General features: G+C 47.3%; 8 protein-coding genes across 8 annotated transcripts; 3 read left to right on the top strand and 5 right to left on the bottom strand.

The window, feature by feature from the left end:
- Positions 1-65: 65 nt before the first annotated feature.
- Positions 66-640, top strand: TREMEDRAFT_58968 (uncharacterized protein; the record flags this gene model as incomplete). Its single annotated transcript, XM_007001404.1, has 2 exons — positions 66-156; positions 405-640. 2 exons carry the CDS (start codon positions 66-68, stop codon positions 638-640), a joined length of 327 nt encoding a protein of 108 aa, XP_007001466.1.
- A 279-nt stretch (positions 641-919) lies between these two features.
- Positions 920-4,454, bottom strand: TREMEDRAFT_70811 (uncharacterized protein; the record flags this gene model as incomplete). Its single annotated transcript, XM_007001979.1, has 4 exons — positions 4,299-4,454; positions 4,195-4,243; positions 1,328-4,146; positions 920-1,219 (listed from the first exon to the last, which is right to left on the bottom strand). The coding sequence occupies exons 1-4, from the start codon at positions 4,338-4,340 to the stop codon at positions 920-922; spliced, it is 3,210 nt and encodes a 1,069-aa protein (XP_007002041.1). The 5' UTR covers positions 4,341-4,454.
- Positions 4,455-4,656: 202 nt separating this feature from the next.
- TREMEDRAFT_67061 (uncharacterized protein) lies at positions 4,657-6,467 on the top strand (the record flags this gene model as incomplete). Its single annotated transcript, XM_007001854.1, has 6 exons — positions 4,657-4,672; positions 4,719-4,802; positions 4,853-4,921; positions 4,971-5,187; positions 5,234-5,371; positions 5,480-6,467. 6 exons carry the CDS (start codon positions 4,657-4,659, stop codon positions 6,465-6,467), a joined length of 1,512 nt encoding a protein of 503 aa, XP_007001916.1.
- Positions 6,468-6,773: 306 nt separating this feature from the next.
- TREMEDRAFT_70810 (uncharacterized protein) lies at positions 6,774-9,914 on the bottom strand. The gene is made up of 11 exons (XM_007001978.1): positions 9,589-9,914; positions 9,439-9,496; positions 9,244-9,391; positions 9,153-9,201; positions 8,711-9,103; positions 8,348-8,661; positions 7,938-8,286; positions 7,650-7,896; positions 7,495-7,601; positions 7,132-7,433; positions 6,774-7,082 (listed from the first exon to the last, which is right to left on the bottom strand). Exons 1-11 carry the CDS (start codon positions 9,605-9,607, stop codon positions 6,858-6,860), a joined length of 2,211 nt encoding a protein of 736 aa, XP_007002040.1. The 5' UTR covers positions 9,608-9,914; the 3' UTR covers positions 6,774-6,857.
- Positions 9,915-10,169: 255 nt separating this feature from the next.
- TREMEDRAFT_25751 (uncharacterized protein) lies at positions 10,170-11,101 on the top strand (the record flags this gene model as incomplete). The annotated part of the gene is made up of 3 exons (XM_007000607.1): positions 10,170-10,341; positions 10,501-10,706; positions 10,931-11,101. 3 exons carry the CDS (start codon positions 10,170-10,172, stop codon positions 11,099-11,101), a joined length of 549 nt encoding a protein of 182 aa, XP_007000669.1.
- Positions 11,102-11,412: 311 nt separating this feature from the next.
- TREMEDRAFT_24523 (uncharacterized protein) lies at positions 11,413-12,770 on the bottom strand (the record flags this gene model as incomplete). Its single annotated transcript, XM_007000445.1, has 4 exons — positions 11,413-11,480; positions 11,629-11,865; positions 12,041-12,110; positions 12,294-12,770. Coding segments are annotated over 4 exons (852 nt in total), but the record flags the coding sequence as incomplete, so codon positions are not given.
- A 564-nt stretch (positions 12,771-13,334) lies between these two features.
- On the bottom strand, positions 13,335-16,156 carry TREMEDRAFT_67058 (uncharacterized protein; the record flags this gene model as incomplete). The annotated part of the gene is made up of 3 exons (XM_007001853.1): positions 13,335-13,361; positions 13,492-14,940; positions 15,008-16,156. 3 exons carry the CDS (start codon positions 16,154-16,156, stop codon positions 13,335-13,337), a joined length of 2,625 nt encoding a protein of 874 aa, XP_007001915.1.
- Positions 16,157-19,407: 3,251 nt separating this feature from the next.
- TREMEDRAFT_25851 (uncharacterized protein) lies at positions 19,408-22,573 on the bottom strand (the record flags this gene model as incomplete). The annotated part of the gene is made up of 13 exons (XM_007000620.1): positions 19,408-19,732; positions 19,846-20,064; positions 20,137-20,369; positions 20,415-20,582; positions 20,625-20,898; positions 20,945-21,065; positions 21,105-21,264; positions 21,313-21,348; positions 21,515-21,661; positions 21,706-21,881; positions 21,927-22,266; positions 22,311-22,340; positions 22,391-22,573. Coding segments are annotated over 13 exons (2,412 nt in total), but the record flags the coding sequence as incomplete, so codon positions are not given.
- Positions 22,574-22,719: the final 146 nt, after the last annotated feature.

Genomic DNA, 22,719 nt, shown 5'->3' with positions numbered 1-22,719 from the left:
TTCATCCTTCTCTCTCTTGCATATTTCAAGTTTTCTCAAAGAATTCCTTCTCATTACAAACAATAATGTCAGACCCTACGACCGGTGCCGCTCCTGCTGTTGAGACAACTGCAAATCCTACCTCTGCTACGGCCACGGGACAACAAGATGCCCTGGGTGAGTCGACTTCCCTCCTCGGTTATTCCTCTTCTTACCATATCATGTCTCTCGTAATTTCATGCGAGGCATCATGTTCTATCACATGGTTTTCTGGAGAATGCTTGGTCGGAAATCTCCCCTTCAATACTATCTCGATAACAATCACCCTCTCATGAATCTTGAGGTGATTGGAAGTTGAGGTCGGAGGTTAAGTGTCGTGTTTGAGGAACATATAAACCAGAGGAAACACTCGGCTAAAATGGTAGACAAAGGCGTCAGTGCTGCTTTGGGCAAAGCCGGACACGGTCAATCAGCAAGTACCACCGAGAAGATTTCCGATGGATTGAGAGGTGCTTTCAAGAAGGTAAGTCATTCAAACTTCCTCCTCGCCAACCTCCCTGTCACCGATGACAATATCCCCTGTCTTTGCACTGTGCGCTCGGTCGTGTCAGAGGAATGCGAAATTAGGGACTGTAGCTGGGAACAAGGAGTCAAGAGCTGACTTATAAGGCCACCGGCAAGGATGTACCGATTGCGGATAAACAGTAAACATCTTCTGTCACCGAGCCAATGGAAGGGAGGAAGACCGTGAAAGACATGAAGTATGCAATTTTTGTATTTAATGTTACTTCTTACACTCCCTCTGAGCCGATTCTCCTTAGTTGATCCACACACTGCTTCCTCCCTTTCCCTTCCTGTACAAGACCCTTTCAATTTCGCAAGGCAGATTGACCTTTCTATAGCCATCCATTCGCTTGTACATCGCCATACTCGTGTAAAATCACGCCAGCACTGGCCCAACCTTCGGCTCTGCCACCTGTTTTGGCATCTTGACCTTTCCGGCACTCCCCATCATCTGTTCCACCTCGCTCTTGTTGAAATAATGAGGTGCCAGTTCCGACAACCATGTACCTTCGATAGGCATGCACTGTCGCATGTACTTTTTCGAAGTGAGAACGAGTTCGTAGTAGAGTATGAACCGTGGTGGCGGTTGCATCCCGATGAGACAAGAGGAAGGATGGACATAGACTGAATGATTGTTTTTGGTCGTTCGATATCCACCACCTTTGTCTATACGTGCCTGTAAAGTTAATTCTGATCCTTCACCTTCATCATCCAACACGCCAGATATGTGAGACTTGTAAATGGAGAGAGGAACAGATAAAGAAAATGTGTAGTGAACACTCACGGTATTGTAGAAGTACCCCGCAGTTATTGCCTTTTGCACTGGTATAATCTCATTCGGTGAACTTTCGATTATCACTTCCACCCTCTCACACAATCCCGCCAACTGATCTCTAATGTCCCGTACTCTCACCAAACTCTTATATTGCATGAAGTTTTCATAACACCATTGTTGAGAATAATTCGCGTCCGCCCATTGTTCGAAGATGTTTAACAAAGTAAAATGATCACCACCGGGTTTGATAAAGTTCTTATGTGCTTTATCAGCATGCACTCTCTTGTCTTTCGGTCGATAAAGCAGTGATCCGGATTCTTGTAACATTGAAATGATAGTGAGCACTTCATGTGTGCATTTATAATTTTCAGAGTTGATAATGGCCTTGCTCAACATTGGATCCACTGGGAATTCCGCCATTCGTCGACCGAGTCTAGTCAATTCGCCTTTATGGTTCAAAGCACCGAGGGCGTAGAGAAGTTCGAAAGATCGAATGATTGTCTCGGCAGGAGGTTTATCAAGAAAGTCGAAATTGAGAACATCGTTGATACCTAGACTTTTCAACATAAGGACGACATTGGCAAGGTTGGTACGTTGTATTTCCGGTATTGTATCTTGTAATAATTCATTTTTGAACGCCCATTTGGTGTACAATCGGAATGCCTTTCCAGGACCAACACGACCTGCTCTCCCTGCCCGTTGTTGGGCAGAAGCTCGAGAGATGGGCTCGACGACCAATGATGACATACCGGTCTTGGGATTGTAATTGTTTTGTTTGACAAAACCGGGGTCGATCACGTAAACCACACCGTCGATGGTGATAGATGTTTCAGCGATGTTGGTAGCGAGAACCACCTTCCTCGCGCCTTCCGGAGTCGGCTCAAAGATCTTAGCTTGCATTTCGCTTGGCAGATTGGCATAGATAGGAGCGATGATGAGTTCTGGTACCTTGTCACCAAGGGCATACATGGTCTCTTTGAGGTTCTCTTCCGTTGCCTCGATCTCATCTTGTCCAGTGAGGAACAGTAGAATGTCGCCTTTGGGTTGAGTGGTGTGTATTTGTAGAATGGTCGTCACCGCTGCATGAATATAATTAGCTTCGGGCTGTTGAGTGTAGAACATGTCAACGGGAAATCGTCGTCCGGGAACATCGAAGATGGGTGCGTCATCGAAGAATGCCGCGAACTTCTGAGCGTTGAGTGTGGCAGAGGAGATGAGTAGTCGGAGTTCAGGTCGAAACCGAGCAATGTCCTTGACTAAACCAAAGAGGACATCAGTGGAAAGAGTTCGTTCATGGGCTTCGTCGATGATAAGGGCGGAATATGTAGATAGTTCAGGATCGGTGAGAAACTCTCGAAGCAACATGCCGTCGGTCATATATTTGAGCACCGTCTTGTCGCTCGTCATATCCTCGAATCGAATCGAATACCCAACTTCTTGTCCAAGACGTGAACCCATCTCATCCGCCACACGAGCGGCGACACTCATAGCTGCCACTCGTCGAGGTTGGGTACAACCCACTCTCATCCCGCCTTTTGTGTACCCTGCCTCGTGAAGATATTGAGGTAGCTGAGTAGTTTTACCAGACCCAGTTTCAGCTACGACGACTAATACTTGATGTTCGGCGATCGCTTCCAACAATTCATCTCGGAATTCGTAGATAGGCAATGATTGTCGGGTCTCTTGAATACTCATTGCTTTCTTCTCAGCAGCAACGATCTGGTCCAGCATCGCTTGAGCTTCCGCCGTTAAAGTCCCGTCCAATCTGCCTTCTTGTAAGAATTGGATACCTTGACTCTCGTCAAAGACATAATCATAAGCTTCCTCTACCACTTCCCTGTCCATGGCGCCTGTTCTCAGATCGGTCTTGTACCGCTGACTCTCCTCCCACTGGTCTACGTCCGTGACGAATTGTCCCTCCACCGGTTTACTCTCCTCGTACCGTTGATACAAAGCATTCTGTCTTTTCTTCCGATCCAACTTCCCTTGCTCGGTGATATAATCGTCAGGTAGCATATAACCATCTGTCCCGTCGTCTATCCGTTGTCGAGCTTCCATGATACGTATCAACTCTTTCTTCCTCTCGTATGCTTCTATCTCCCTTTTGGTCATTTTCTGATCTCTGAACAAAATCTTCTCATCCTCGATTTCCAGCTTCAGGAGGTCTAATCGTTGCTGCTCACGCTTTGTGAGATATTCTTGACGTGATCGTAGTCGTAAATCATCAATGACCGCTTCTCTAGCCTCTCTGTCGTCCGCAAGAGCTGCTCGTTTGGTCGCTTCCAACCCCCCTTCTGACTTGCTCGACCGATCCGTAACAAGTTTCTTGGTCCGATCTCGATCTTTATCCTTCATCCGTTCTGCAAATGCATCTCTCTCTTGAAGATCCTCTAATCGTTCTCTCTCAAGCCTCTCTTCTTCTGTCTCCTCCGGCAGTAGATTCTCTTGCTCGTCTCGTGGTGGCGAGACGAGTCTGACCCGTTTGGGATCTGGATCTTCGTCTGGTGCATCGTCCCAATTTCCGTCGGTCTCCCTCTTCCTTGTCGATCTGCTGAGCTTTACAGCCCCTCCATCTCTGTCTCTTTCTTTCTCTTTCCCTTTAATCTTCTTCTCCTTCTTACGTGAACTTTTCAGGTCGTCATCTTCGTCCAGCATAAGTGTGAATTTCTGAGGTTTCGTCACTGATGCGTTCTTTGTGGACTTAGGCTTTGCTTTTCTCGGAACGAGGGAGTGCACCTGAGCAGCAAAAGCTTGGATCTCGGCGGATTCGGAGAGACCAGTGTTGAGGAGGGCACCGTATAAGTCGTTGACAGTTTTGGAGGACATGGCTGAGTGGCAAGTCAGCAAAGGGCTTTAGGGTGATTCTGTGCACTCACCAAGTGACTGTACGTATTCCACCGTCGCATTGTCTGAAGATCCGAGAATCTGTTGGGAAAACGTCAGCCTTTCTAGTGTTGCAATGAACTTTGAATGTGCTCACTCTGACAACATTGTCGCTGATGTAGGTTTTGAGGTCGGACATGGTGGAAAAGGCCTCTGAGGTGGGACCGGCTACAGGGGTATTGAAGTGTCTCCCCAGTCCACGAGATTCAGCTGCCGGTACTCTGTCCCGATATACTGTTTCCCGAGTAGAGAGGGGACAAAGCTTGCAGGTGCCGACTTATTATGAGAAAAGCGATACACAATATTTCTATCTTACTTCTGAGAGATCTTTGGTCAAGTGCTGGTGGTGATGCATGACGTGGCATAACCTTAAGTTGGTGTGATAAGCTAACCAACTCTTCAACTGGAACAAGTTTATTACTTTTCCTCTGCGCTCCTCAACCCATCGTGCAGTCATGTTCTTCTGCGCCAGTGAGTCTCTTATCCACGTCAAAGTCTCATCAGCTGACAAATATAGTCTCTGGATCTGCTCCCACAAACCCGGTTGTCTCTAAAACGTCAGGGACGGTCTACGAAAAATCTCTCATTCTGCGTTACATCGGTGAGATTCAAACATCTTGCCAAACTTTATCGTGCAAACTAACGTTCCAGAGGAGAATGGTACTGATCCTATATCTGGAGAACCTTTGACAATAGACGATCTTATAGATGTCAAAGCTAGCAAGTCGTTTTTCGTAATCCGCTGAAGATACAATATTTAACTTGATAGAACCTTCAACCCTCCCTCCGCGACCAGCCAATCAAACATCTATCCCTGCTTTACTAGCCGCCCTCCAGGCGGAATATGACGCGATCATGCTCGAATCCTTCGAGATCAAGAAGACTTTCCAGAGTTCGAGACAGGAATTGGCGAATGCTTTGTATCGCGAGGATGCAGCGATGAGGGTCATCGCTCGATTGATGAAAGAACGAGATGAGGCCAGAGAGTAGGTCTAGACTTTTATACAAATTAGAGGAATGGCTGATCATAAGTGCACTTGGAACTATCCAACAGACCATAGGAGTGACTGCTCCTGTTCAAGAAAATGTACCCGCGGAAGATGTCGAAATGCAACCTGAAAGTGCACTTCCAGCTGAGGTTGAGGCGAAAATATTAGAGACGAACCAGGCGTATGTCCCTCTCTTATCTTCTTTCTTCTTCCATATCTGTCCGCGTGCACTACTCTTGATGAAAAGTCATAGTTTGAGGTTGTAACGAATCAATCGTTAATTCTTCAGTTTGTCCTCTGTTAGAAAGAAGAGAAAACCTGCTGCTGGTTATGTCACGGCCGAACGAATCAAAGATTACACTCAAATCAATCATATACCTTCTTTACACGCTACCAAACCACCTGGTATCTCTACCCTCGATCTGGCATCCGATGGAAACGTAGTCATTACCGGTGGACCCGATAAGATTGTACAGATATTCGATATAGAAGCTTCCAAAGTCTTAGGAACATTGAAAGGACATACGAAACCCATCACGCATGTTTCTTTCGTGACGGATTCTCTTGCCGTATCCAGTTCAGCCGACAAGACTGTCAGAGTTTGGGGATCTACAGAAGGTAAATGGTCAGCTTCGGCAACTTTATCAGGACATAAAGGCGATATAACAGGTTTGGCAGTTCATCCTACCAAATCTTACGTCTCGGCAGCTTCGACCGATTCTACTTGGAGTCTATATGATCTTTCAACAGCCGACAAAATATGCGATTATTCGCCTATTCCAGGAGTTGAAGGTTCTTTCTCTTATACTTCTTTTGGAACTCATCCAGATGGTATGCTTCAAGCAGGTGGTACGAAAGATGGTTTAATCAGAATTTGGGAATTAAGAAATTCGAATTCTTTAGCTGCTACTTTAGAATCTCATACTTCTTCCATTACCTCATTATCTTTCTCCGAAAACGGTTATTATCTCGCTACTGCCTCCGACACGGATCCTACAGTTAAAGTCATCGACTTACGTAAATTGTCAGTGGTGACGAGTTGGACTTTACCTGCGGAGAATCAAGTGTCGGAGGTTTACTTTGACCCTTCGGCTCAATATCTAGCGGTGGCAGGGACGGATCTCAGGGTGTATGCCAATAAGACTTGGGAGGAGTTGTTGAAATTCGATGATAATGCGGGGGTTTTGACAGGTGTGAGATTTGGAAAGTTGGGATCAGAGGTGGTGTTGAGTGGAATGGATAGGACTTTGAGGGTGTTGGGAACGAAAGCCGAGTGAGGTAAAAGGGGAATTTGTGTCGAATGCATCGGGTTTCGTTTTGTCGAATTTGTATGCTTACTCTATCGTACTCGTCCCACATCATTCAAGAGCACTCCCCTTCCCCGAGTTACTTGGCTCATCTTTCGATGTATTGACTGCTTGCATTTCGACCCTTTGAACAACCCAAATAAATTTCAACTGAACCATTGTGGGAGAATTTCACAGCCGTCCGGAGGGAATTAGGGCAGCTAAGATTGCTGCGGAGGTCGAAGGGACTGATCAGAGGGCAGGACACATTCAATAAATGTCATCCCAACCAATGTTGGAGTGAAGTAATGACATAATTTGATCGTGTACACATACTGTGCGCTACTTCATATACCATTTTCATCACCCGACCACCGTTCCCTACACCTCTACGTCATTCGATACACCTTCACTCTTCTTCGCACCTTTACGCATGGTCAGCTTCTGTATCCCCTCATCATCTGCCACCGTAGGTAAAGACGCACTCGGACCATCTGGCGACCCTCCACCTTTCGCCGCCGATAGATCCGAATAACTACGCAATTTCCCTTTTCTATTCCGTGGTGAGGTCGGTCTTGATTTTCTCGTATCGATGATAGAAAGGATCTATGAGAATCAGCTACTGTAATAAACCATTACAAGGACTGAAACTCACGTCATCATAATCCACATCGGCCTCTTCTTCATCTTCACTCTCGTATGGACTTCCAGGTGCCGTACTTGGCTCGCTTCGAAGTTTATCACCTTTAGCACCCCACACTTGTCCCACTGATGCACTGCGGGACCAACCGAAGATTCGTTCGTCCAGCCAGATCATGGGATGAGAGAGGACTGATGAATCCGCCTTGTCGGATTTCCGGGCGAACATTCCAGGTGCACGACCTGTTTGAGGGACAGAGGCGGAGGGGAGGATACGAGATTGATCAAAGTTTTCGTATAATTGTGGTCCGAATTCATCTGTATTGTCAGTGAGTGAAACGAACAGTCAAAGTCGATGGAGATGGAGAAGAAGACTCGCCGATGATATCAGAAATGTCGTTTGACAATGCCTCTCGCATCTCACGCAATTTGTTGACCTCTCTCTGGTTCCCAGGCCACAAACTGAGAAATAATGGTCTCAACGATCTGATTGTGAGTTTGATGTGTCAAAAAGGAGGATGTGATTGAACTCACTTGAAAACGTCCATTCCTGCTTCTCCAAATTTCAAAGCAGCATAGCCTAGTGATGGTAATACAGACATCATAATCAAAGGTATCCAACCTCTCCACTCTGGGACTAAATCATTGCGATACGCCACGAAAGTAGTCAGTGCTGTATATACGATATATAGGGAAGGGACGACGGCGAGTGAGACGAGAATCTTCCAAGTGGCCAACACATCTCTCCCCTCGATTTTGACTGTCGAAGCTGCCAGAGCCTCTGCGCCATCAGCAAAATCTCACAAGCAGAGGTCAGCTGACCTTTAGCTTTCTGCCGACTTATCAACTTGGCCAGGATGAACACGGGTGCATGGAGGACCACACCAGGTAGAGCGAGCATTCCCCACCATAAGAGTAGCCCCGTTCGATAGATGAGCAGAAGGAGGGATTTGACACTGCGGTTGGAAGCGCGTTCGACTTGATGATCCGCGATACCCATATCCCGCAGTAAACGATTGTAAGCTATGACACGATGGCGGAGCTCGATGATACGTGGTTCATGTTGATAGTGTAGATATCCTTCCATGAATCGTTTGCTGAGCTCGACCACTTGACCCAAAGTGAGGTGCTGTCCGGGTATCCGGTATAATCTTCTCGCCGCCTGAATGACCTAATGGGTCAGTACCGAGACCTTGTTAGATGGTCCGCAGAGACCCTAGGTTTGCACTCACTTGCATCGTCTCCCAGTCCGGCCCACGGAGAGTGACAGCTCGTAACCCATCATGCACTTGCTCCAAGAGCCTTCCACACGCCTCTCGTTTCTTCGCCCCTCCTTCCTTATACATCTCCACCAAAGCCCGATCGACAGATATGGGAGGTCCAAATTCGATGACAGCTCGGGAGCGGAATTTGTGAGGATGAAAATAAGACAATCCGACGGGTACGAGTTGAACGTCTAATTCAGGATTGGCCGCCATAGCTCCTAATGCCATGATGGAGAACCCAGCTTTCAAGGGTAAAAAGTCGGTCCTGTCATGTGAACCACCTCATCATCAGTCGATCTCTTATAATATATCCAGTAACAGACAACCGACCTTCCGGGAAGATACCAATTGCTCCTCCTTCGTTCAGACGGGTGAAAACAGCACCATAAGTCTGATCTTGTTCCACATGAGGTAAGATCTTATACTGCCATCCCTCCTTTCCCTCACCATCGTTCCTAACTCTCCCAGACGCTTTCACGTTGGTACTACCATCTTTGCCCGGTACTGTGAACTCGGCCTTCAGTTTGACTTCTGTATCGGAAATAACTTCATCGACTAGGGCGGAAGCATACCCAGCTGATTTGGGCAACACGAGCTGAGAGCGGGGTTTGATTTGAGAGGTGAATTTCGTGTCAATGCCGGTGACGATGAGAGGGTCGGTCTCGGATAAAATGATTTTACCTGCACCAGCTTTAGCATAATCTGCCGCTCTAGCGACTGGGACTATTCATCAGCTATGTATCTCCTGTTGAGGTGATTCAAATATACTCACTGCTGTCCATTATACGAGACATTAACCCAATGAACTGTCTTTCCATACTCTGTTCGTCAGCTTGATCTGAAGCTTGAGACGGTTGACTCACCTTGGCAGCGGTGAGTACGGCCACCCTTCGATGTCCCTCTTTACGCACTTCGGAGAAGAGGAGCAGGGGGTCGAGGAACTGGTTGGAATGGGGACCGCAAATGAAGAGAACAGGTCCATCTCTGGGAATATTGAAAGCCCCTCGAGGTCTGCCATAAGCAACTCATAAGGTCGTCGATGAGGATAGGTTACTCACCTGATTTCACGAAAGAAGATGTTGATGATGAAACGCCAGAAGATGAGCACCAAATCGTCTGAAGTATAAGCTTGGAATCTCTTGGCTCTTGGCTACATGTACGTGGATTCGCCGTGGGTTCAAAGGGTGCCTAGTGAAAGGTTCGCTTACACATTATACCAGCTGCCATCTTGCTTTCCTATCTCTAGTCGTTATCGCTGTCAAGTAGAGAAGGGAATAGAGAAAGTAAGCTCTTCTCAAGCTGATATCTATGGCGAGTCGGAAGAAGTAAAGTGGTAGCGGTCGGAGAAGCAAAGATGACGTCGAGGGAGGATAGTCTTTGAGGGTGGAATGTGGCGTCGGCGTCGTAGCCGAAGTTCGATGATGAAACGTGTCGGGTTTCAGCTGGATATAGCTACCGACCACCACAATATATCCCTTCTATCCAGCCAGCAGAATTAGAAAAGTATTTACCACTGCTCAAGCTTTGAATTATGTGGTCAAGGAGCAAACATTTGTTGTGGCCCCAGACTTCCCTTTGACACTTTCTTGTGGGGGAACACGGCTAACATGTTCCGAGTGGCGAACAGGAACGGGTGCACTCGGTGTCGGCCATCGCCGCTTAGTGTCTCTCAACAATTTCACCTCAGATGGTCAAAGATCAAAGGGCAGAGGAGTTGATAAGATTTTGACATTGAAATTCGACCAAGAAGACAAGAAGTAGTGGGACTTGTGCACTACGGACTGACAAAATGTCGGCAAATCCATTATTACCACCCATGTATCTTCCCGGACAAGAGCCAATGCCTCCGGGAACGACACCGCAAGAGAGGGAAGAATTCCAACAGATGTTAAAATATCAGAAGATGATGGGAACTGTAATGGAGAGTTGTCCACTCAAGGTGGTTATGGCAGGAGGAGCAGGTAAGTTTTCTCCTTGCCTTTCTTTCTCTCATTACCATACAACAAAATGAGACTAGTAAAGACACATCTGTTGCTTTAATCGCGTATTCATCAACGGAATTTGAATGAAGCCCGAATGAGGTTTGAAGATGATTTCAAGGTCATGAAATTGATACACAGGTTTCCTCATGGGAGGTTTCTTCTCCCTCATGTCGGCTACTTTCGCATATGAAGACCCTCTATCTCGAGCCTCTCGAGACGTAGTTGGTACTCGTGCTCAAACTGCGTATGTGTTCAAAGAGATGGGAAAGAGTATGTGGAGAAGTGGGAGAGGTTTCGCTAAGGTTGGTGCGTTGTATAGTGGGGTAGAATGTGGGATAGAGGGGGTGAGTCTTCAAGATATCCGCTCATGTTTCCCATATACCCCTAATTCTCCAATATCGTTTCTCCTACAAGATCCTTCAATTGGAAATGTCTCTATCGTTAGTAGGGAACTTAGTAGCACTGTTGGAGAAGTTTTGAGAGGGAATATGACACCTTTGTTTAGCCCCAGACGATAGCAGGAGTGTGAGACAGGCAGAGTAGGGTGAGAAGAGAACGCTGATGTCAGTATCGAGCGAAAAACGATCTGACAAACGCAGTCTCAGCTGGGTTCGTAACAGGTGCTATTCTAGCTCGTAATTCCGGTCCAGTAGCTATGGCGGGGGGAGGTGCTGCTTTCGCGGGGTTTTCAGCGGTCATAGATTGGTGGTTACGACGTCCACCAGCGGAAGAGATATAACACTACGAGGGGGATAGTGAAGGATGGAAGGATTTGATATCAATGAGTCTTTAGAATGGAAAGCATCAGCACCACTCGTTAGAATCGATCAGAATCAATGGAGGAAGTCGAGATGAGGGGAATTGTTGTATCACCATAGAATGCATGGCATTGTGGATTCTCCTTGTCCCTCGGACAAGAGAAGAAGCAACCGGTACTCATAGGCAGCCAGAAAATACCAAGACAGAGATTGTAGGGAATACAAACGAAGAAAGACGATGAAAATATGAGAGTTGATCGTCAAGCCGGGGAACCCAGGAAGAAACGATTGATCACGTCTCTTTGAGATACGCAGCAGGAACTAGCCCTCTTTGACCATTACCATCCTCGCAAGTCCACCCTGTAATTTAGTCTTACTCTTATCGTTCGCTTGTCACGCAATTCAGATGAAAAGCGGTCGGGGAGGTGTACATCCGTCTAGATTGCAACCGCGGAAGTGAGATGAAGCCCACGACCAGAGGGCTGATTAAAGAGAAAGTGAACCTCACAATCATCCGAAGTCTTCTCAAGAACATTGACAATCTGTCCTTTTTGCACCCCCAAATCACCTTCATCAGCACCGACATAATCATACAACGCCAAGGCTTGTCCTTCCCCCGTCATTGTCTCCGTCTCAGTAGCGATGACCTCCACGGTCTGGACTGATCTTCTGGGCGGAGGAGGGAGATTGGCTTGACTGTGTGATAGTGCTGATGGTTGGTAGTGTTCAACAGTGGGGGTTTTGACTGGGGTCAGTACATGTCGTTGATGATCAAGATCGGATGGTATCTGCCATGCATTTTCCATTTCAGAGACCCTCTTCCTAACCGCGTCCGGAACATATGAATCGAGGTTGGTCAGGAGTTGAGTTGTGGAGCTGGAAGGATGGGAGACGAGAGATTTGAAGATGAGAAAACAAACCTTTTTGTGGATCTTTCCACATAGATTTGAATGCTGACATGCCCGAGCTAGTATCCACATGACCGAAAGTCTGTCGAATCAGCTTCAATCTACTAGTCATGAATCACACCCGTAATCAAGTCATGATGATGTGAGTGACTTGTAAAATGATAAACCTCAGGAAAATTACAAGTCTGATAAATTGAAAAGATACCACAGGAACGTCATACAATGAAGTGAAGAGAGTGAGAGATGAATTCACCTTTGTCGAAACCAATCCAGAAACACCCTTTTTTCCACCCGTCTGAGTAGTCTGAGTTTCTTCCACCTTATTCCTATCTTTATTAGAATTAAAAGATCTATCAGCACCCCTTACCAAACCTCCCATCCCAGCTTTATCCAAAGCTCCCATCGCCCCAGTGTTCTTAGCTACCATACCTAATCCCGTCTTGGCCCCAGAAGTTCCATGTTTGATACCCGCCACTACAAAACGAGTGGTCATATCCGGTTTATCATTCTGAGATGTCGTTTCAGTAGGTGGTGATTGTGGGTATGTATTTGTATTCGAGGGAGAATGAGCCGGAGGGAGAGACCGAGGTGACATGGGAGATGGGGCTGGTGGAAGGATACGGGAAGATGTGGAAGGTGGACGTTGAAGAGTTGGTGAGATTGAATTAGAGGAAGATTGTGAGAGTAAATGAGGACGAGAAGCGAAGTATTCATCTAAAAGAGAAAAGAAAGCTTCCTGATCATTATTAGCAGATAATAAGGGAAAGGAGGGAATAGAATTTACTTTATCTGATATGATGTCAGCTTTGTGATGAAAGGGGGTGGAAGGAAAACGGACCTTGATAAGTGATATTGGAGAACATGACTTGATAGCTGCGTTCGATCCACACCACAAACGAGATGAGAAAAACAGAGACAGATACTCGAGTAAGTTATTCGAAAGTGAGAGGATATGGGTTCAGGCCTCAGGGTGAGCGATGACGAGGGACAGCCAATGTCAGTGGATCAGTGGCAGAGTGGCATCTTTTCCATCTCAAACCGTCACTCACCGATCACCGATGGTACACGGAACATCGTTGTAGCTCTCGAGGCCAAGGAGAGACAGGTCCCAGGATAGGTGAGCAGGCGTGTCTATGAGCAAGCAAGCAAAGATAGCATCAATATCATTCACACCCCACCTCTTCAAATGAACCTAGATGCAATATAAATCTTACAGATATTCCAAAGCTCCTCCCTCACTCCTCAAAAGCGAATGCCCCTGCCCCACCTAATCCCTCTTCTCGTCCTAACATCCCCCAGCCCCTTATCACCTCCATCTTTCTTGAATGCCACCCTACTCCGCTACTGACGCTACCTTTAGCTTGGCTCAAGTCGACCAACCATTTTCTCCATTGGTGTGTTTCCGGTAAATGTCTGACAAACTCTTTCTTACCTTCCACTGAGATAAATTGACCTGGATCCACACCTTTTTCCTTCGAAGATACATCGGTGTTTCTGCCATCCATTTGATAATCCTGGTTGATTTTTGATAAAGAAGCAGAAAATTGATCGCGAAGTGAATCTACCCATCCTGCCGAAGTGTCAACATACCATCCTCTACCACCTTTACTCCAAATAATCTTCCATTCTGTATTACCTATCTCTTCGACCCCCATTCCCACCCTCCGATTCAATTCTATTACTCTCAATCTCGTCAATCCCTCTTCTCTCTTCTTCAGCTTGTCCAGCGGTTCCGTGAGCGACCCAAGGGTAAAAGGAACTTGCGTGCAAGGATTGATGAGTCGCATATGAAGTTCTAAAGTGATCATTAATGGTGTAGCCATCGGTCCTAAAGAAGTTTCATTCGCGGTACCAGTCAACGAAAGTATTTCTACGTTTCTCGCTTGTTGCAATAAGAATTGAGCGATAGGTTTCAGAGGTAAAGTTGGAATGTGAGATAGACCTAGACTGACCAAGGACGGTTGCGGTGGGAATATTTCAGGGGTCAAGTGATGAGGTGTGAAACAGGAAGAGGAGAGATCGAGGTAACGTAGTTTACCGGAAGTGAAACAAGGGCTTTGCGAGAGAAGTATCGTGAGATCTTCAGAACTGATAGCATTACCTTGTGTAGGGTTGACGAAGAGATTCAAATCGACCAGATCTGTCATAGCGGGCGAACGTACGATCATTTGGACGATGAGATATGGGTCAAGTCGTGGACATCTCGCCAAGGATAACGATATCAATTTCATTCCCTTGGGAGGCGAGTCGGTGAGACTTGAAAGTAAAGCAGAGGGAACACGAGTGTTAGAGAGGTCAAGATGGGTAAGATTGGGGAAACAGAGTACTAGTGAATGGAGCAATAGAGGGTCAAGAGATGTACAAGCTCGGAGAGAAAGTCGTTGTAAGGATGTGAAACGAGGAGCTCGACGTTGAGTTGATAATTGATTGATGGACATTGAGAGTTCTTCATCTTCCGTCTCAGTCTCGCTCATATTCTCCAATCCACTTCTGTACCGAGCTCGACCCCTGTCACGAGAATGTTGTTCCGGTTCGTCTTCATCGAGATCATCCAGCCAAGTATCGTAGAACTCGCCCATTGCGTCTGTGAACGCCCTGCTAACACAACCGGTCAAATCGAGTGCTTGAAGAGGGGTGAATAACGCTCGTCGACACCATTTCTCGACATCATTTTCTTCTTCGTATGGCACATATACAGGTCGAGGTGGATCTACCTGATCACTTGTACTTGAAGGTGGAGGACCAATCGAATGTGAACGGACACGAGAGAGTGATCTGTTTTGCGAAACACTGCGACGTCTATGAGAAGATGGTGAATGATAACCACGAAAGAAGAGTTCTTCGACGACTGGATAAGTGAGGGAAGAATCTACATATTCAGTCATACATAGGGACACAAGGTTTGGAGCATTCTACTCGTTATTCACTTTTCTCTATCCCCTCTAACAGTGACAGCCAGTTGAAGATCATGCAACTCACCTTGATGACACCCTCCAGTCGCCCGGCAGTGACATATCTCCCTCTCACCGCTTCTTCTTGTGATCGTCTGCTCCCAATTGTACGGAAGTTGATAAAAGTCAAATGACGAATGTAAGGTCCAGGAGAAGGAAGCAACTCGCTTTCTTCCTCTCTTCTACTTTGATTTCTCGGCAGTGCTCTGAGCTTTGATCCTATCTTCGGGGTAGATGGTAAAGGCATAATCTCATCTTTTGCCTCTTCTTCATCCTCGTCAAGACTTCCCGTGCACGGTCGATGAATGCTGGGGGATGAGTGACCAGTGGAGCGAGATCGGTCTGAACCAAGGATCGAGTCGATGCTTGGACTTCCGACTCCTAAATTTCGTCTTGGGGATCTAGACCTTCCCCTCAATCTAGTGTTGCGCAAAGCTGGAATAGCCGTCGCATTTGTAGAAGAGACGAAGGTGGAAGTAGAAGGTGACTGAGGCGTAAGAACTTGAGAATCGCTGATCACATTCGGGGAAGGATTCCTAGATCGAGGTGGAGTAAGCAACAGGGATGCGCGAGGTGGCGGAGAAGAATACATCTCCCAATCTTGCAATCTCACTCCTGGTACCGTCGAAGATCCAATTCCTGCAGGGGGATACGTTTGACTAGGAGGAAAAGCCCTGTAAAGTTGATAACCTCCTGGAACTGTTTCAGGTTGAACATGAGCATCTGCCGCCGGCCCCGGCCCCATATCCGGAGAAACAGGCGTGGGTATGTCTTCCTGAGTTGGGTATGTCGAAGTAGGTCCGGATAGTCCAGGAAACTTGCCTTCTATGGGATTGGAAGGTAAGGGAACATCATCCGTCACTTCCTCGGTCAAAGCGTTGACTATAGCTAACCAACCTCGACCAGAGCGTACATCCACGTTTTCCCATAACCATGGCCGAGCACTTTCGAGGGTTTTGGAAGAAGCGCGACATACCACTGCGAGTTGATTGAGAGGAGTTTGGTCAGGCGGTGGCAGAGGGTCAAGAGGAGGATGGGGATGCAGTGGTGGGTCCGGGGGAGATTGGGACTTTTGCCGAGAGGTTCGAGGTACTGGGAAAGGGAGGAAGGGAGGTGAGATGAGTGAGAAGATGTGGGACAGGACGTCTGAGGGTAGATTGGGCAGATTGGAGGACATTTCAGGTTGAGTAATGTTCATGAAGTGATCAGGTAGAGACGTGGGGTCGTTATTGGGATAGAGCACATTGAGAGGCAAGTTACTATGATAAGGAGTGAAAGTAAGCAGTGGGGGAGGGAAAGTAAGAGCAGTTCAGTTGTGTCGTCGGTGGCAATTGCGCGCAATATGTGGAACATTCGGCCGGATCATGAGATCACATCCCAGCATCATTTCCTTTATGACCGGATCAATTTCGTCCTGGCATATGCATATCATCCTTCCAAGGGAGTATAGATCGTCGACTCTGTCACTATGTATAGGCTAACATGCACATCTCTCAAGTCTTTCAAGCCTCTCTCAATCTCGCCTTCTCCACCTCTATCGCCTCCTGCAACCTAAAGATTTCCTCCTGAGTCCGATCGATCTGCTTGGTGGTCGTCGCTGCCTTCTCCGGATACTCCGCCAAGATCTTTGTCCAATTCTCTATCGCCTGCAACTTCTTCAATATCGATCCTTGCAAATCTGTCAAGATAGCAGAGTTCAATTCCGATGTGCTCGCTCGGCCTGTTAACCCGGGTGTTGACGAAGTTGCCTGAGTCAGAGGTGAAAGATCTAAACGTTTTCTTTTCTTTTTCAGAGGTTCCTCTGATTCCGTCTTTGTTTCTGCCATCGAGGACCGAACTGGTTTCACTGGAGATGACGATCTGGAATTGAACATGGTTTGTGAAAGCTCGTCTTGCTTCTTCTCCTGCCTCCGAAGTTTCCTCCTCTGGCTCTTGGTTAAACCCTCGTGAGCGAGGGGTTCTGACGCGGCGGCCGGACGGTCCGATGTGGTGGTCGGAGGCTCAGATGTGTTGGCTGGACGGTTCAATGTGTTGGTTGGAGGATCTGATAGCGGAACCGATGACATAGCGGCATCTGGAAAGGGATTAGTGAGTGGTGCGGTAGGATCTAAGGGTTTCCAATAAATCTTCAAAGACCCATCTTTGACTTTTCCAATCCTCACTAATCTGGTGGGGTTGCCTTGGGTATCAGGTACACTGGCAGTTCGACCTTGCGTCGCACGCCAATATCCAAAATTCGCCGTATCCCTTCTAGCTTCCTTGGTATACCACTTCGGTGGAAGTGGACGGTGAATTATGTAGGGATATTCAGAGAATGGGATCTTTTCCGGGTCAAGGTTGGTGAAAACAGAAGGATTAGTCGTCTTATTTGGATGTTTCGCCTCTTTTTGAATCTGGTTAAGGGGTCTAGTCGAGCCAGAGCTAGATGCGGATGCGGACGCGGACGCAGATGGAGGTGAGGTGGAGAGTCGTGGTCGTTTACTTGACGATGGTTGGGCAGTCGACACGGGTGGACTTGGAGCTTTTGCGAGGCTTAAGGCGGTAGACGTAGCGGGCGGGACAGGAGCAGAAGCAGGAGGTAGCGTAGACGCAGGCGGATGAGTGGGTTCCGGAGTGTTTTGAACTTCCACAGGTAAAGCAGACGTCCCAGATGTTTTCGGGCCAGGTATTCTCACCCAATCCCAGGCTACTCCATCATCTCTCCATTTAGGATTGGTGACTTTCTTTCCTTCAGCTGCGAGTTGAGCCGTGATTTTTTTCTTGAAAGCTGCACGCGCAACATTTCTTCGAGATGTATCTTTGCCCCAAAGAAGAGGATCCACGTCGTTTCGCCTGCAGGTCAGAATCTGCGTTTGAAAATTGATTCACGGCATATGAACCAATGTATAAGAGGCGGTAGACAGTCAGAAATGCTGGCTTGCAAGATTGGTAGGCTGGGATAGATCGACATGGCCTGGTGCAGATTGAGAAGAGTAATGACATGCCGGATAGCGAACGAAAAATCACTCACATATAAGCTATCACACCTCTATCTTTCTCCACCTCTGCTATTTTACCCTCCACCTCATTTACATCGTCATTCACCAAATCCATCTTCTCGTCCATTTGTTCCTCCCCCCTGTCTTTCCCGACTACAGAATCGCCCACCGGCGGTTTTGGGAGTATCACATTCCTTTTCTTAGGTTTAAAGACTAATTTCCGAGGAGGTACATCCGTTTGTCCAGTTGTCGTTGGGGGAAAGACTCTAGGAGCAGGTGGAGCAGGCAGAAGGGGCGGAGTGGGTTGACGAACTTGCCAAGACGGTCTTCTATCGATTTCCGTCGGTTTGACAGATAAGGACGGTCTTCTATCAATTTCCGTCGATTGGACAGATGAGGACGGTCGGGTAGGTATGTGAATATGAGTCGGGGATGACGGACCAGCATGTATCGATCCTCTATCATCTATTTTCGTGTTGTTAAAATTCGGTGGGAGATCCCATTCGATAGGTTCTTCCATTTCTGTAGGTGCAGAAGGGCTGTATCTCTTTTCAGAAGATAATGAACTATACATTTCTTCCGGTGGTCTCCAAGTGTCGGCGGGACGATAATCTCTTAATTTGAGTGGACTAGGTTCTCTTGAAAAGTATCGATGTCTTGATTCATTTCCACCACCTCCATTATCATACCTTCTTTCTCTTTCTGACCAACTTCTATTCGATTGATCATGATTTCGTCCCTCATCCAATCTCCTCATCCCTCTGTCTGTTGGGGAACCATACCTTCCCCGTCCCCTGTTAGTTGTTGTCGGAGCATGTCCATATCCTTCCCCTCTTCCATCCTCACGTTCTTGATTAGGTGTCCGTGTCCGTGATGGACCATCGTCTGTGGTCGCCCAAGTAGGTTTGAGAGGTAAAGATGATTTCGGTCCAGAAGGTGGTATACCTCTCAATTGTCTGTCACTAGGAGCTCTAGGAGTTTCGATATTCGTTCCACTTCCTTCTGCTTTTCCTCTTCCGTCATCCTTGAAAGCAGCACCGCCCCGTATGGATCCTCCTCTTCCTCTTCCTCTACCTCTACCTCCACCCCGACCTCGATAAGCAGCACGAACGACAGGCACACCAAGAGTTCCAACGCGACGGTTGGCAGCTGCCAAATTTGGCATGGCATCTCTGTCCTCAGGCTTACGAGGAGCCTCCCCTGGTAAAGCGAGTCGCGGCATGGTGAAAAGTTACGGTTTGGGTAGATGTATTCAACAGGAGTAGCGAGCAATAATTTGTAAACAGGGTATTCTTGACATGATGAGTTGTAGACGAAAGGAGACGAAATTGAAGAACAAAATCTTTGCGCTAATGACTTTGTCGTTTGTGCGATGTTTCCGACGGAAAATCACAGTATATGTATATGACGAATATGGTAAAAACATGCGTAGATGCAGATGATAAAATGTCTATGTGACTTGTTGACCTCTGGCATGTACCAATACGTCCCTGATCAACTTCACAGACTCTTCTTCCTCCCCTTCTATCTCTCCATCACTATTGATGCTTTTGGAGACTAACTGACTATCTATCGCCCGCTCAAGTAGACCCCATTGTTCTTCCTCTTCGTGTTTCTGCACCCATAGCACGTACTCGGTTTCGGACCATTGATGCACTTCATGTGGTAGCAGAAGAGGCGAGAGGACTATGATGTGATGCAGTAGTATGAGGGTGGGGAGATGGACGGTCTCAACAGGGTTGGACAAAGATGAACGTGGCGCGAAGAGGATTGAACTGGAGATCAGCTCATTTGCTTCATACTTTCACATAATCACGACCTTTGCAGGCGGGGGCGAGAGATGGATAGGATGAGGCAATTTGAGGTGAAAAGGGTCCGCTGGACGTACCGGAATCCCCTCAAGGCTAGATACTCATCGCCTACCTTTTCTATTCTCAATCCACCCCGTTGCCCAGGAACTTGACCGGTGCTCAACAGACTCGCGATCCCCATCTCTAGTTCAGTCATATCTCCCGTCAATTTCAGCTTGCCACTTTCACCCATTGGCCGTGCTATACTAGCGTGTAGAAGGAAGGTTCGAATGATATATCTACTCAAATCCAATATCCTATTCGTCAGTGGTCAGCTTTGATTCAGGGTAGTTTATCCACCCTTCCACTTGGACATGAAACGGACTTACCACTCTCTCATGAAATCCCCTAATGACATTCTCCCAAGCAGCTCCACTTTGACAAAATTGAGCTTATCAATGACGTCCTGCATGTACGGACTACCTCCCCTGTTTCCCATTGACATGGGATCAACGGGTTTGGCAAAGTCGACTTTGTGTATTCTGGCTAGTGCACTGCCGATCTCTCGTCGAATCACCATATCAAGGGCATCTGTTATACGTTTATGTGATGATTGAAGATTCTGTTACATGTCAGCATAGGATCACTTGATGATAAAGCGACGTACATCGACAGAGACTTTGAGTATATCCCACACCCGTCCGGAGAAATCATGCTCGACAGATCTCAGGTTGTACCGGAGATGATATAGACATCCAACAGCTTGGGCATTGACTAACTGAGCCGGAGTCGCCGATGGCCCTATCAAGGAAGTCGCAGTGAAATCTCGAACAATCTGAGATCAACCTTGGCACCAGGTGTAACGAGAAGCACGCACCATGGCATCCAAACGGGATCCAAAAGTAGATAGGACTTTGACAGCGTTTCGAGCAACTGTTCGAGCTAGTAAAGGATCAAATTTGGCAGAGTCTAGCTCGTTCGTGATCGTGCGAGCTATTGTCACGCCATCAGATGGCCCGGGTGCGGTCTGTCTGGCGGAAGAGTATTGTGACAGAGCAGAGGTAACAGCCTCGTTCATTCGAGTCGTCCCTCGAGAAAGATAGAGAGTCTCAAAGACAGATACTGATCTGAGTACCAGAACAGCTTCAGGGCTGTATTTGTCAATCTCAGACCTTGACAAGATACGTGATGACTGACCTTTGATGCTCCCGAGTATATATCGTATCCGTGTGCACCGCAATCTTTGCGAAAAAATCGTGAAAAAGACGTAACAGACGGGGATAACCGTTGCTCAGAGCTTGTTGCAGCCATACTGAAGCTGCATGTCAGTTCGGTACTCAGACAATCAATCACTTACACTTTGCCACTTCTTTGGTTTGCGCTTCGAACGCTTTTGCTAGTGTGGTCCAGAACATAAAAGACGGCTTGTCGTCCAAGGTCGTCATAACCTCTTCTAAGAAGTCAACCTGGGTATTGGGATCTCTCTTCATCCGCAGTACTTTTTCCAAAGTATACACCTATATCCTCAGCGCCTATCTTGTGGACCTGAAAAGGTACGAGCTTACCTTGATGCAACAGTTGGCAATGTCCTCAATAACCTTCTCCAATCGCGCCCAGAGCACATTCGTCCATTGTTGGGCATTTGATGATGACGGTTCGGTAGCATTTCGTCCACGAGCTGGGAACTTAATAGCACTAGCTGCATGGCCCTCTGCAGATTGTTAACAAGGGAGTAAAGTCGTAAATTGGCTCACCTTTCGCGGCGACTTCTCGACCAATTGCAGCAGAGTCGAAAGCTCGTTGGACACGCAAAGTGACAGCGTCGTTAAGGTCCATGAGTAGATTCTGCACCAAAGCGGATAACAAGCCAAGATTGTGAGCTGTCTGAAGCGACGATGACATCAATCCTTGATTCTGCCCTTTCAGTCGTGCTCTTCTCATACACGACAGAAACTCACAAGATCTGCTAAGCCGTTGATCACCATATCCTCCATCTCGTGGATGATTGTATCTCTGGCTTTGTTCACCACCGGTTGGTAAGTCTGCACAAAAGCTAGTGAATCCAAAGGTAGTGGGTCCGATTCGGTAGGCATTCCTTCCTCCGTCGCTATCTCAGGAGGCTTCAATAAAGCGTCTACGATGTCAAATAGTCTTCACATGATATAAAGATAGGACCGACCAAGCTCTGCTACGCTCAAAGCAGCTTTCGCCAGTTCACGCTCCTTCTCTCCTTCACCGCTACCACCTGGTGCGATCTTGGTCCTCTTCATCTGTCCCTCCAGTCTACGAGCCACAAGCACAAACCGTGCTGCCCGGCGGGTCAGATCCGAAGCTAAAGCCAAAAGGTGTTGCCGTCGTACAAGAAGTGAAAGATGCTCGTAAGGCGTATGTATTTTCGTCTGTAGACGGTCAAGGGAGCTGGAAAGCGAACTGAGGGAAGAGCGGATTGGAGCCAGATGGGATGAAAGAGTTAGGGATGTCGTCAGATGAGCAAGGAGTAGGGGATATGAGTTTGCGATCTAGAATCTGTCAGATCACAAAGGTTATAAAGAGTAGGACACACCTCCTGGCGGAGCTGCTTGGTGACATCTTCCTGATTTTGTCAACAAGCTGAGCTTGGTATGAGAGAGAGAGAGTACGAACGATGCCATAGCTGAGACGTGCCAGCTCTACACCGGCATCTGCTATACCTGACTTATCCTCACTCCTACTTCTGTCCGTAGAAGAGCCAGCTTGTGGATCATCTGGTCTGTAGACATTGCCAGAAAGGACAGCATTGGCATAATCATTGACATCGAACCGGTCGGACAGGAATGGCGTCTGGTCTGCAACATTAGCACGGTCTCAACTCTTACACGAAACTCGCACCTATGTAAGTATCAGTAACCATGAGTGTTGTACCCTACCTGCCATGAGAGCACTTCTCGAGCTTCTACAAGACGAGTAGTGGTGATATTGCGGAAGGAGTGACG

The sequence above is a fragment of the Tremella mesenterica genome (genome assembly GCF_000271645.1).
Source record: "Tremella mesenterica DSM 1558 unplaced genomic scaffold TREMEscaffold_1, whole genome shotgun sequence".
Lineage (NCBI taxonomy): Eukaryota > Fungi > Basidiomycota > Tremellomycetes > Tremellales > Tremellaceae > Tremella > Tremella mesenterica.
The sequence above is the reverse complement of the archived record's forward strand: the minus strand, read 5'-3'. Positions and strand labels throughout refer to the sequence as shown.

What these genes read in the sequence shown, in the direction of transcription:
- TREMEDRAFT_70810 (XM_007001978.1), bottom strand. An exon ending in CCGTACTCACCGCTGCCAAG is followed by an intron (nt 9,202 to 9,243) that starts GTGAGTCAACCG and finishes GCTGACGAACAG; the next exon opens with AGTATGGAAAGACAGTTCAT. An exon ending in GCAGGAATGGACGTTTTCAA is followed by an intron (nt 7,602 to 7,649) that starts GTGAGTTCAATC and finishes ACTCACAATCAG; the next exon opens with ATCGTTGAGACCATTATTTC.